This window comes from Cyprinus carpio, chromosome A1 (genome assembly GCF_018340385.1).
Source record: "Cyprinus carpio isolate SPL01 chromosome A1, ASM1834038v1, whole genome shotgun sequence".
Classification (NCBI taxonomy): Eukaryota; Metazoa; Chordata; class Actinopteri; order Cypriniformes; family Cyprinidae; genus Cyprinus; species Cyprinus carpio.
This window is the reverse complement of record NC_056572.1, coordinates 37,050,184-37,062,660: the sequence shown is the minus strand read 5'-3', so window position 1 is coordinate 37,062,660 and position 12,477 is coordinate 37,050,184. Positions and strand designations below refer to the sequence as shown.

Here is a 12,477-nt window from a genome sequence, read left to right as displayed (position 1 = left end):
GTTTTGGATTAAAAAGTGGGATGCATCTTGAAGAGTGGACCCTTACCTCGAAATGTGTGCTGGTGTTTCTTGGAATAGTCCGAGCTGACCAGAACTATAGGCGATGAAACGTAAGTACTGCCGTGCACTTTGTACATGTTTAAATTACCGGTCCTTCAGCATTTATGTTAACCCTTTCCTCTCTGGTGTATTGATTTAAAAAACAAGCTCAGAACATGGATATTGAGTGTTTTAGCTTTCAAATGAGATATAGTTTATGATAGTTAATTGAATATTTTTCTATAACAAAGGTTATTAAATTCACAGCCACGCACTTCCGGTCCGCGGACGGGCCGATGCGGGTTAAGTTGCGTTAAGCGTAGAATGTCACGAATCATTCCAGCTGATTGAAAAGAATTGTCTCAATAATGGTCACAAAATGAGTATAGGAAAAGATACCAATTTAATATATTAATTTAATATAAATAGATGATACTTTATAAAGTTTATCTCAATATTTGACCGCAGTGGCTGTGAGACACCTGCACTGAAATAAGAGCACGATGCATGAAATTGTGTTCGTTACTATAGCAACAGATTACAGGTATGTCCTTTCAGAATCATCACAACCAGTAGAAATAAAAGCTTCTCGATTTCTTCACTTTAAAATAATGAGGAGCAGCGTATTTTCCTGAAATAAAGGGGACGAAAGGTCTATGTTTTCCAATGTCGTAAAGAAAATTAAAATTTCATAAAAATTGAAATGGCACACAGCAGACACATTAGCCTGTTGCTGTGTCATTTATCAACTGCATGACAGATAATTAGATGTAACAATAATTGTCATATGCTATATAAATTAAAACAATACTGATACATCATTTTCACTTCCTTTCTTATACCCAGATGATATAAAATAATCAAATTTTCAAAAATTATTTAATTCATAATTCATTCATCTGAAGACCTGATCCTCCCTCTGTGGATAATAAACCCAATTAATTTATTAAATGTAGTGGGTTGTTCATCTGTTAGCCTAAAGATCATCTTAATTTAGCAAAACAATCATTTCAGGGACATGGCGAGTTACAGGTTAATGTTTTATTTTTTCTTCTGTGCATTATAATGAAGGTTTTGTAAAACTGTACAGTGTTTTTAGCTTTTTAAACAACATACTCCATCCTACACCAACTATGCACACATTTCCTATCATGTATGTCTATTAAAGACGATCGAACCAATCAGAGTAGGTATGGGGCGGGGCTACATGTGCAGCTCCTCCCCGCCTCGATCTGCAGGCTGCAGCCGGGTGCAGAACCATACCCAGATAGCGTTATTAAGTATGCATTGTAAATATTATAGATCTTTTGATTTGGTGAGTATCTGCTGTCTACAAACGTCTGAAAGATGTCTTTCAGATGTCAGTTTTACATACATTCTAAATCATAAACATCTTAAAGACATCTAATAGATGTCTAATTGACATCTAAAAGGAGATGTCCAATAGATGTTTTGCAGATGAGCAAACAACCTAAAAAATACATCTTGCAGGTGTAAATGCAGATGTTCTGTAGTGTTCAGAAAGTTTTTTTCCCCATCCTTTTTGTATTTTTCCCTGTCTTTACCTCTCAGGTCCTGTGATTGGAGGAGCACTCTGTCATTCTTCATTATGGGCGTGACAAAGCTTCTTAAGGAACCAATCGGAGTCTAGCGAGGGGGTATACGGAGTCAGAAGTGACGCTGGATGGGGCGACGCTTTTCTGGGGTTCGTGTTAGTTTGTTGGCCCTGCTGTCCACACATTGATTCTGTCAGTTGTGATTGTTACTGTGAGTTTGTGTTTTCCCAACTGCTCTGCTGTTTTTAGCGTTGCGTTGTTGACTATGTTGTGACTTGATTCTTCAAAAGAATTGGATGCTTCCTCGACTCAGAGTTGAGACAAGTTTAGTATGTCACGTGACGTACACAATCAACATGTAGCATTTCAAATTGTATAAAAGCACTAGTTTAGGAGTGGGAGCTAACATTTGTAATTTTTGTTTTGATAGTTAGTGTAGAGTATGGCATTGTTATGCTGAAGAATTTTTATTTCTTTCTTTTGATTAGATTAGAATTGAGGCTGGTTTAAGATAGTGTTTTGTTATGGAAGCTGACAGTATAAATGTATTATTTGTTGAGTCTGAAGGAGCTTCACATAATAACTCAGTCAATAGAGTGAGTTTATGATTATCTGTCTGTCAGGGTTTGATTATGCTGCTAAAGATGCATAAGGCCGGTATACACTGTGTGATTTCAGCAAGGTTTTTGTTAAATATGAACTCTCACTGTAGTGATGTCAAGACAAAGCTCAGGGTTTATGTGTTCACACTCACACTATACGCTCTGATCATCCAGATACAGCTCCACCTTATTCCTGACGAGACTACTGTGTTTTAAATTATGGGAGGCACTTCTGGTTCAGGAACTTCCTTCAAAAAGACTGAAATGAATCATTTCATACAGATGGGCAAAACCACTTATTTTGTTTTCGATATTGATACTGATACTTTTAAAGGTCAATATCGTCAATATTGATATGACACTTCTAAACTGAACTTTTGAATTATGAAATTTATTAAATTAATAAAGTAGTGCATGCCCGGCCTTAAATACACACTTAACTTTTTTTTTATATTATTTATTTTTTTATTAAGAGTTTTACTTCAGATTGAATCTAGATGCTCCAGTCCAAAGAGACAGAAATCAATGTAAGTCAAGTAAGAGCTGTTAATTTTTATATGCATTTCACATTCAGTGATGTTTCAAAACAGCTTTACAGAAAAAAAAGAAAAGAAAAAACCCTTCATGACTAAAGCTTTAAACACACAAGTGATAAACTGTGGAAAGCAAGACATCAACAACAAAATGTTTACACATCAGAAGAACCAATCAGACTTTACAGAGTCATTACACTCAATGTCCATGTTGCTAAATATGATCTGTTCACAGAACGAGGCTCATTTGGTGCTCAGTGTTTGTTTCAGATGCTGAATACTGAACATCTCAAGCTCCTGTAAAATCAATCAGTTTCTGACACACATTCTCTGCAGTGGAGATTCAGCTGATGAGGATGAGGATGAAGGTGATGATGTTTCTGAAACATCTGTATATAAAACAACAAAGCAATTAATTTCTAAAGGATGTTTTTTTTTTTTTTTTCTCACAGAACTTGTCATCATGTGTCTCTTGGTGAATATAAGTGTTACTGATGTCATTCACACACACACTACCCAGAATTCATGTTTGTTTGAGTTTCTGTAACTGAAGTCTGTGGTTTCTCAGTGAATAAATGAGTTCATAGCAGGTTACTGGACGAGCATCTTTAACTGCAGCTTCTTTAATTATAGAACAAGACTGGTTCAGTGACTCACAGCAGTACAACAACTGCTCTAATACTGCATCCAGATGAACACACTTCAACTAGTTAAAAACTACAGTAATACTGTGTCCAATGATCAACTAATGCTGCTTTGATCTGCAGTACTGGACATTTAAAGAATGAAATGAAGAATAAAACACTCATACATGAATAGAACATCTACAATTAACCTGCTGGTAAACCTGTATGAATGTCAGAGATCACTTTCTTTGCACAGTCAAGCAACATGATACAAGACACACAGTGATCTGCTGAATGGAAGCTAGCTGTGGTTTTTAATTACATTCTGATTAATCTGAGTGAGCAAATCATCTGTACCTGTAACTCCGATGAGGACTCGTGTGATGAAGCTCTTGTGTCCTTGATCAGACTGAACTCCACACCAGTATTCAGCTGAATGTTGTTGAGTCACATGACTGATGATTCCCGTCAGGAGCTGCTGCTCTCTGTCATCATACAGCTGCATCTGTCCCTCAGCGCTCCATCTTCTGCTCTCCTTCACAGACGTCTCTTCAGCACAGAGATCAGATCCAGATCTCCTGCAGACAAACTTCACATCAGCACTGTGGGATTGTGGGTATCTGCAGCTGATGTTCACAGATCCTCCTGCAGCAGCTGAGAGACTGATGCTCTTCTCACAACAATCAGCTGTTTGAGAGACAAATCAAGTGCAGCAATGTTAGAATTAAACAAGAGATTCATCAATCCAGCACAGAAACAAATGAAAGCAGCTCACCCTTCTTAACGTCCAGCTTAAACTCAGAGAAGAAACTGTAGTCTTCAGAAACTTTGACTATAATCTTATATTCTCCAGAATTGTTCTCATTCAGCTCCCTGATAAACACACGTAAGAGACGTGCAGATCTGTCATCATGAACGGAGAATCGGCCGACATGTGTCCATTCTGCTGCTCTGTCAGTCTTTATTCGAGTAAAACATTGATATGATCCAGCTTCACAAATCTCTATCAAAGAATTCTCTTCTAACATCTCATATTTGTTGTTTATAATGATGTTTCCTCCTGAATATCCCGTCACAGCACTGATTTGTTCACCTGTTGAACACAAACTCAGATATCAGTGTGATGATGATGTTCATCGTTTTTGTAAATCATGGTACTTCATCTTCATTCACTCACAGTGAGATCCACACACACATACACACACACACACACACACACACACACACACACACACACACACACACACACACACACACTGTTGGTATATGTGGTTTATGGGGACTCTCCATAGGCGTAATGATTTTTATACTGTACACACTATATTTTCTATCGCCCAATACACCAACCCTACACCTAAACCTAGCCCTCAAAAAAAAAACTATTTGCATTTTTAGATTTTCAAAAAAATCACCATTAAGTATTTTTTTAAGCCTTTTAAATTACAGGGACACATGAAGTGTCCTCATAAATCACCTTCACATTGTAATACATGTGTCATACCCATGTCATTATACAAATTTGTGTCCAGATAAACACACACACACATAGAGACACAGACACACACACACACACACACACACACACACACACTCTCTCTCTCTCACACACACACACACACACGCACTATCTTTGCCTCTTCATTCATTCATATGTGGTTACTAATTTTATGAGTGTAAATCTGATATTGCAAGATAATAATACATTATATGTGTCCTGTTATTGATTTTCTGGTGTTTTAGATGATTTCATTACAGTCAGTGTTGAGTGTGTGATGTTGATGATCATCAGGAGTTTGAGAGTCTCAGTTACTCACCTGTTACAACCTTCAGATTCACTTCAGTGTAGGATTCTTTACCCCAAGAGATATCAGCTCCACACCAGTACATCCCAGAATCCTGTTCACTCAGATCTCTGAAGGTCACAGTGAAAAGTGCTGCTCTTGTGTCATCAAACAGAGAAAATCTTCCAGAATCAACCCATTTGTTCTCATTTTTCATATCAGTCCTGATGAGGTCAGAGCACGTTGTTTTCCACTGTCCTCTACAAAAATACTTTGCATTGTCTGTATATTTTCTATCATATCTGCATGTGATGTTGACTCCTCCTCCTGAATATCCTCTCACTCTGATGGAGCTCACCACGCCTACAACAAACCAGCATCTCAATACAACACCAATGTATTCATAAGACTGAACAGAGATGAACTTTCAAATATCTTCAAAAGTGTTCAAATCCAACTCAACATGAGCTGAAGTTAAAGTCTCTGCTGTTTTGAGTGATTTACTGTGAGTTAAGACTCTTGCCAGGAATCATCAGCAGAGTGAAAGTCCAGATGATCTTCATTCTTCTCTCTTCTTCAGTGATCTTCTCTGTTGTTAGTAGATTCAGTTCTTCTGAAGCTCTCGATGTGTGTTCAGATGAGTTCTGAGTGTTTCTTTCCTGGTTACATGTTTAACATGAACTGCTGAATGTGACAGAGAGACACCCACTTCCTCTGAGAGAGAGAGAGAGAGAGAGAGGGAGAGAGAGAGAGAGAGAGATAGAGAGAGAGAGAGAGATGGTTAATTAACAGGGAAGTGAAACTATAATTTCACACATGCTTCACATGAACATGCAGATAAAACTCATAATAAAGAGCATTTTTTACAGAGTTTTTAAAATAACTATTCTGTCATTCAAATGCAAATTTTCTCAGAATCATAATGTTTAATGTTTTAAACTGTTTAAAAGTGTAATAAAGTGTTTCTTGAATGCATCACATTCATGTTACACTCTAAAAAAATGGTGATATAGAGGAACCACTTCTAGTGTTATTTAGCAGCTATTTTTACAGAACCATAAGAGGTGCCATATAGCACTTTTTCTCAACAATGGTGCACCAATCATAACTCATTCATGGCTCCCAGCATGCATTGCGACCTGAATAAATTATGCAGCTGCACTGGCCTAGTATTTTTACTGTTTGCTTTTTTGTGACTTTTTACTGCCCTGTTTTGTGATGTTCAAAAATCATATCAAAATTATCAGAATATTTTGTCACCATTGCTGAGATTCATTGGTGATTCTTCATGTCTATGAGTGCCAGAAATTAAACCTCTTTATAGCTCCTAATTCTAAAAGTGGTTTATACAATTCTCACATTGTCACGTAGTATTGTAGAAATACTTATTTTAAATTAAAGTCAATGGTCAAGAGGCAACTAAAGCAAACACTATTCACCAAAACAGTAAGTAAAAAAAAAAAAAAAAAATCCTAAATCTCAATTCTCAATAAAGAACTTCTGTTTCAGATCCTCCAGAAATAAAGTCTATGTGTGAAGTTGGTGTTGCTGTTTGTGGAGAGGTCCTTTTTTTCTGAGGTCAAAGGTTTTATGTGGGGGCCCTGAAATATTTTCACTTCTTGAAGATATAGACCCTATATACAGTCTATATCTTCAAGAAATAGACTGTATTTTAATGTTGTTTTAACCCTTTCCCCAACTAAACCAAGACACCAAGAGATAGTTAAAGAACCTTTAAAGAACTATACAGGGCCTTACAGGTTTTTCAGATAGTGGTGATATATAGCACCACATCGACTCAAAAGAAAAAAACTTTTTTCAAAGTAGTCCATATGACATCAGAGGGTCCGTTAGAATTTATTGAAGCATCGATTCATCCGAGTCTGTTGTGAACGCGACTGCTGTGACTGTTGACGTACGACGCTGCTGGCGTGTTCTCTGGGGCGCCCAATAACAAAGAAAACACGTCAGCAGCGTCGTACGTCAACAGTCACAGCAGTCGCGTTCACAACAGACCCGGAAGAAAAAGCGGAATAAACTCGTAATTTTTTTTATTTTTGGAGCAAAATGTATTTTCGATGCTTCAATAAATTCTAACGGACCCTCTGATGTCATATGGGCTACTTTGATGATGTTTTTATTACCTTTCTGGACGTGGACAGTATACCGTACATACATTTTCAATGGAGGGACAGAAAGCTCTAGGACTAAATCTAAAATATCTTAAACTGTGTTCCGAAGATGAACGGAGGTCTTACAGGTTTGGAATGACATGAGGGTGAGTCATTAATGACATCATTTTAATTTTTGGCTGAACTAACCCTTTAAGCTGAGGTCTCACACATTCTTAGCTGTGTGCGGATTGATTGATTGATTGATTGATTGATTTATTTTCAGAGAACAGTGTGTGATCACTAACAGCTTTCTCCAGGCACTACAGAATATAATTAAGAGACTAAATTAATCTTGGAGAAAAGAACACAATCTATTGTTGATAAATAACTAAATATTTCTTTAAACTCTGGAAGCTGACAGTATAAATGTATTATTTGTTGAGTCTGAAGGAGCTTCACATAATAACAGTGTCTCAGTCAACAGAGTGAGTTTATGATTATCTGTCTGTCAGTGTTTGAAAAAAGTATTTTGCAGTTGTGTTTGATTATGCTGCTAAAGATGCATAAGGCCGGTATACACTGTGTGATTTCAGCAAGGTTTTTGTTAAATATGAACTCTCACTGTAGTGATGTCAAGACAAAGCTCAGGGTTTATGTGTTCACACTCACACATGCTCTGATCATCCAGATACAACTCCACCTTATTCCTGACGAGACTACTGTGTTTTAAATTATGGGAGGCACTTCTGGTTCGGTAACTTCCTTCAAAAAGACTGAAATGAATCATTTCATAGAGATGGGCGAAACCACTTAGTTTGTTTTCGATATGATACTGATACTTTTAAAGGTCAATATCGTCAATATTGATATGACACTTCTAAACTGAACTTTTAATTTATGAAATTTATTAAATTATAGTAAAATAGTACATACTTAACTTTTTTTTTAGTTTTACCTCAGATTGAATCCAGATGCTCCAGTCCAAAGAGACAGAGATCAATGTAAGTCAAGTAAGAGTTGTTTAAAGACTCTTTTTTATTTGCATTTCACTTTTCACATTCAGTGCTGTTTCAAAATTCATTTCTAAAGCCTTAAACACACAAGTGATAAACTGTGGAAAGCAAGACAACAACATCAACAACAACAGCAAAATGTTTACACATCAGAAGAACCAATCAGACTTTACAGAGTCGTTACACTCAATGTCCATGTTGCTAAATATGATCTGTTCACAGAAAGAGGCTCATTTGGTGCTCAGTGTTTGTTTCAGATGCTGAATACTGAACATCTCAAACTCCTTTAAAATCAATCAGTTTCTGACACACATTCTCTGCAGTGGAGATTCAGCTGATGATGGTGATGATGATGAAGGTGATGATGTTTCTGAAACATCTGTATAAAAGACAACAAAGTTTTTTTTGTTGTTTTGTTTTTTTCACACACAGAACTTGTCATCACGTGTCTCTTGGTGAATATAAGTGTTACTGATGTCATTCACACACTCACTACCCAGAATTCCTGTTTGCTGATACAGAGACACTCAGAAAACATATTCCCAGCTGTTTGAGTTCCTGTAACTGAAGTCTGTGGTTTCTCAGTGAATAATACATATCCATATATATGGTAACAACTTACTGCGTGATGGATCCTAGAGAATACCCCTAAAATTCAAGATATGGGGCAAAATGCCCGTTTGAGATTGTGTCTCATATTTACATCACATAGTTAGGAAATATCACACGAGCAGTAGGCTAAGTGCAATATCACACGAGTGCAAATGTGATACTCATCTTATACAACAGTTCATTAAGAAGTTAATATTGTGTTATTTAAGACACAATGTTGTCTGTTTTGCTCAATTTTGCCAAGCAGAAGATAAAGACAAAGCAGAACTGTTCATCTCCGAGCAACCCACAGCAGCATTTCATTTCTTAATCCACGTTTTGAACGAATTTGGTGAACCATCTGGCGTGTTGAATCATTGGGATATGTGTTGGATTTGAAGTGGCGCTGCGAGAGCGATTCAAAAGCATAAGGAGTCATCTGCTCTCTAAGCTCTTGCGGTACTTTGATGTCACACACCGGTTGGTCTGATGGTGATGATCCGCTTCAAGTCGAACAAGCCTGATTCAATGAACCAGTCATTAAAGAACCATTTACTTCACTCCTAAATGAATCAGCCATTTGAACAAATCAAATGAATGAATAAATGACTCGATTACTTAATCATTAAGACATTAACCACCACCTACTGGCAGTTTTAGTTTATTATTTAGAGTATCATTTCATTTAAGAAATAATTTCATATTTTCATAGTAATAATAATAAAATTAAGAAAATTAATTATAAAAGTCATAGTTCACCCAACCAAAAATGACAATTCTGTCATCATTTACTCACATGGTCCAGAAGAGTATAGGCTATATGTAATACATTTTATCAAACAAAACATTTCTTGCTGAACCTACTTTTTGTAATTGCCACATCATGTAATTAAAAATTTCAATCTCTTACCAGCCCTAATATCCATAGAGAGAGAGAGAGAGAGAGAGAGAGAGAGAGAGAGAGAGAGAGAGAGAGAGAGAGAGAGAGAATGCACAGTGAATTTCTGGACAGTGACATCTGATCAGTGGTGGGCCAGCAAGGCCTTCTCTGCTTGCCCTATAAAAAATAAAATTGTGTTAAAAATGTTTTTATTATTATTGTTATTGTTATTATCATTATTATTTAGGTATCATTTTTCATTTGTGTAATGTCTACAAAATGGCCTTATGATTAGTTTCACTGAGGTTGAACTGGAATATCCTACATAAAAAAAAAGTCTGCGGCCAGCACATAGACCAGGAATCTGGGTTGGAGATCACTGACATAGACGCATTCCAGGAGTAAAATACATGTTTTTTGGCAGGGTTCTTCTGGTTAAATTCACATTCCAGGGGCTAAATATCACATTATTGAGGTCGCTTCAAACAGCAGACATTAAAAACAACTCGTGGCAACATTGTTAAGTAGCCCAATCTGGCAACACTGCGTCCAGCGTTCAGTTGTGAATTTTCAAGCTGCTGTCGCCGGCGCCTCTAGACCAGATCTTGTTGCTGATCTGCCTTTTTCAAGGCACTCTTTTGCAGGCAAAAGAGGAATAACTGAAGGATAAACTACTTAAACTGAATTCACTAACAATGGTTTTGTGCACCATTTCAAAGATTGCATCTATGAGTGGCTAACAGCTAGCACCGAGCACAAGAAGTTATTTGGCCATGTTTATTTTTTTTAATACGAGTAAAGGGACATGGAATGACAGACGCACAGACTTTATTTACAAGTGACAGGTGAGTGCTTTATGATTTGACGAGTATTGATTCATGCACATTGTTATGGAGGTGTACGTGTTGATAATACTGTGGCCTGGTGTGTGGATGTCCAGCATTTGTACAGTTTTGCTGCTGTGGGCGTGTCATAATTTTAGAGCAAATAATAGTACATTCAAAAGCTGTAGTGTGTTATTTAATGTAAAATTAATATTTTACAATATGTACTGGGTAAGTCAGTATCTTTCTTCAAAAGTTGTTGAACTGGATGGTGTAGCAAGAACCCCATAGAATACAGTAATGGTAGAAATTGAACATATAGAGCAAATAATTGTACATTAAAAACTTGTAGTGTGTTCTTTAGGATCAACTAAATATTTAGCAACTTGTTTTGGAGCGGTGTGACCCTCCTTTTGAAAGTTACTGAACTGGATGGTGTGCCATTAAAGCAACCAATACAACACATTATGAAGTAGTAGACATTGACCATATAAAGACAATTACTGCACAATAAAGAGTTGAGTATGTTTATTAGGGTCAAGTTAAGATTTTCCAATGTGTTCAGGAACAGTCCATCAAGCCTTTTAAAAGCTATTGAACTTAATCATGTGTCATTAAAGAAACCACAGTTATTAACACAGCAATAGCTAAATATTTTACACTTGAGGCACAGATTGATTATGAAATATATAAATAATAAATGTATCATATATCAACATGCTCTGTAATGTTTTAAATAAAACCAAACAGCGCTTTTCAGCTCAAAAGTATCTTTAGCAACTTGCCATAGAGGTATCATGTAATTTGTAGACGGTCCCTCTGGTGGTGATGACGTCACACTATTCCATAGGCATGAACGTGTTTTTAAACCTTTTAAAAACATCGAATTCTTCAGCAAAACGGATTGTGGGTACTGCTCATTATAGTCTCGGTAATGAAAATTAATTGTAAGTATCCTTTTTAAATGCATATTAACAAAGCTATTGGACACAGAAGTCCGAAAGTGTGAATATAAAACCAACTTTACCGCAGTATTTGATGGACACACAAAAACAGATATGCATATATACCGATACAAAAATTATATGTTCACGTTTCTAAGACTTGCTTAACACATTAAATTTTTCACTTTAAATGAAACTTGCTTTTTAGTTCATACAAGTGAACTCACATTCATGAAACCCGAGTCAAGTAAATTCCACTGTATCTGTGTGAGAGAGTGTTCAGGACTGAGAGTGCAGCGGCTCCCTCTAGTGTTCACATGATGTTCAGCACCACGGACAGCAGCTCAGATTCAACACACACACACATTGGGGACTCTCCATAGGCGTAATGGTTTTTATACTGTACAAACTGTATTTTCTATTGCACTATACACTAACCCTACACCTAAAACTCACAGAAAACTTTCTGCATTATGCATGGGTTTTAAGCCTTTTAGAGCCTTTTCATTTTATAATACCCATGTATGGATTGAATAATGTGCTGGAATTAAACAAACAAATCCATTATTTTGAAAACAAACTTGATCTGTTCTGCAAAGGAAAACTCTGTTCGCAATCAAACAGAAAGCGATTTGCAAATACTAAGGTCAGTGAAAACGAAATCCCAGAGGTAACAAATAAACTTATTGTGCTTTACAAATAATACATGAGCGTACATCGTATTTCACAAATACAATCAGTCTTACAAATTGCATGTAACCTTTGAACAAATACAATTTAGTGCATACAAATGCTGTCTGTTTTGATTGTGAGACATTAAACCTTCTATGTGATCTCTTGGCTTGATTTTCTCACAAATGTGTATTTGCAAATCAGTTTGTTTGTATGCGAGTCGAGTTTTCCCTTGCAAAGCAGATCAAGTTTGTGTGCAAAATACTGGATTTGTTTGTTTAACTTCTGCACATTATTCAATC

At 36.5% G+C, this 12,477-nt stretch overlaps 1 protein-coding gene across 1 annotated transcript; it reads right to left on the bottom strand.

The window, feature by feature from the left end:
• Window positions 1-2,593: 2,593 nt before the first annotated feature.
• Window positions 2,594-8,461, bottom strand: LOC109094992 (polymeric immunoglobulin receptor-like). Its single transcript, XM_042768709.1, has 5 exons — window positions 8,438-8,461; window positions 5,171-5,546; window positions 4,132-4,449; window positions 3,714-4,043; window positions 2,594-3,119 (listed from the first exon to the last, which is right to left on the bottom strand). Exons 1-5 carry the CDS (start codon window positions 8,459-8,461, stop codon window positions 3,040-3,042), a joined length of 1,128 nt encoding a protein of 375 aa, XP_042624643.1. The 3' UTR covers window positions 2,594-3,039.
• Between the last annotated feature and the right edge of the window lie 4,016 nt (window positions 8,462-12,477).

Excerpts from the sequence above, each read along its gene's own strand:
- LOC109094992 (XM_042768709.1), bottom strand. The coding sequence starts at position 8,461 with ATGGACATTGAGTGTAACGACTCT. Across the intron at positions 5,547-8,437 it reads ACATTGAGTGTAACGACTCT|TCTTATGAATACATTGGTGT; the intron begins GTAAAGTCTGAT and ends ATCTCTGTTCAG. Across the intron at positions 4,044-4,131 it reads TAAGCTGGACGTTAAGAAGG|CTGATTGTTGTGAGAAGAGC; the intron begins GTGAGCTGCTTT and ends TCTCTCAAACAG.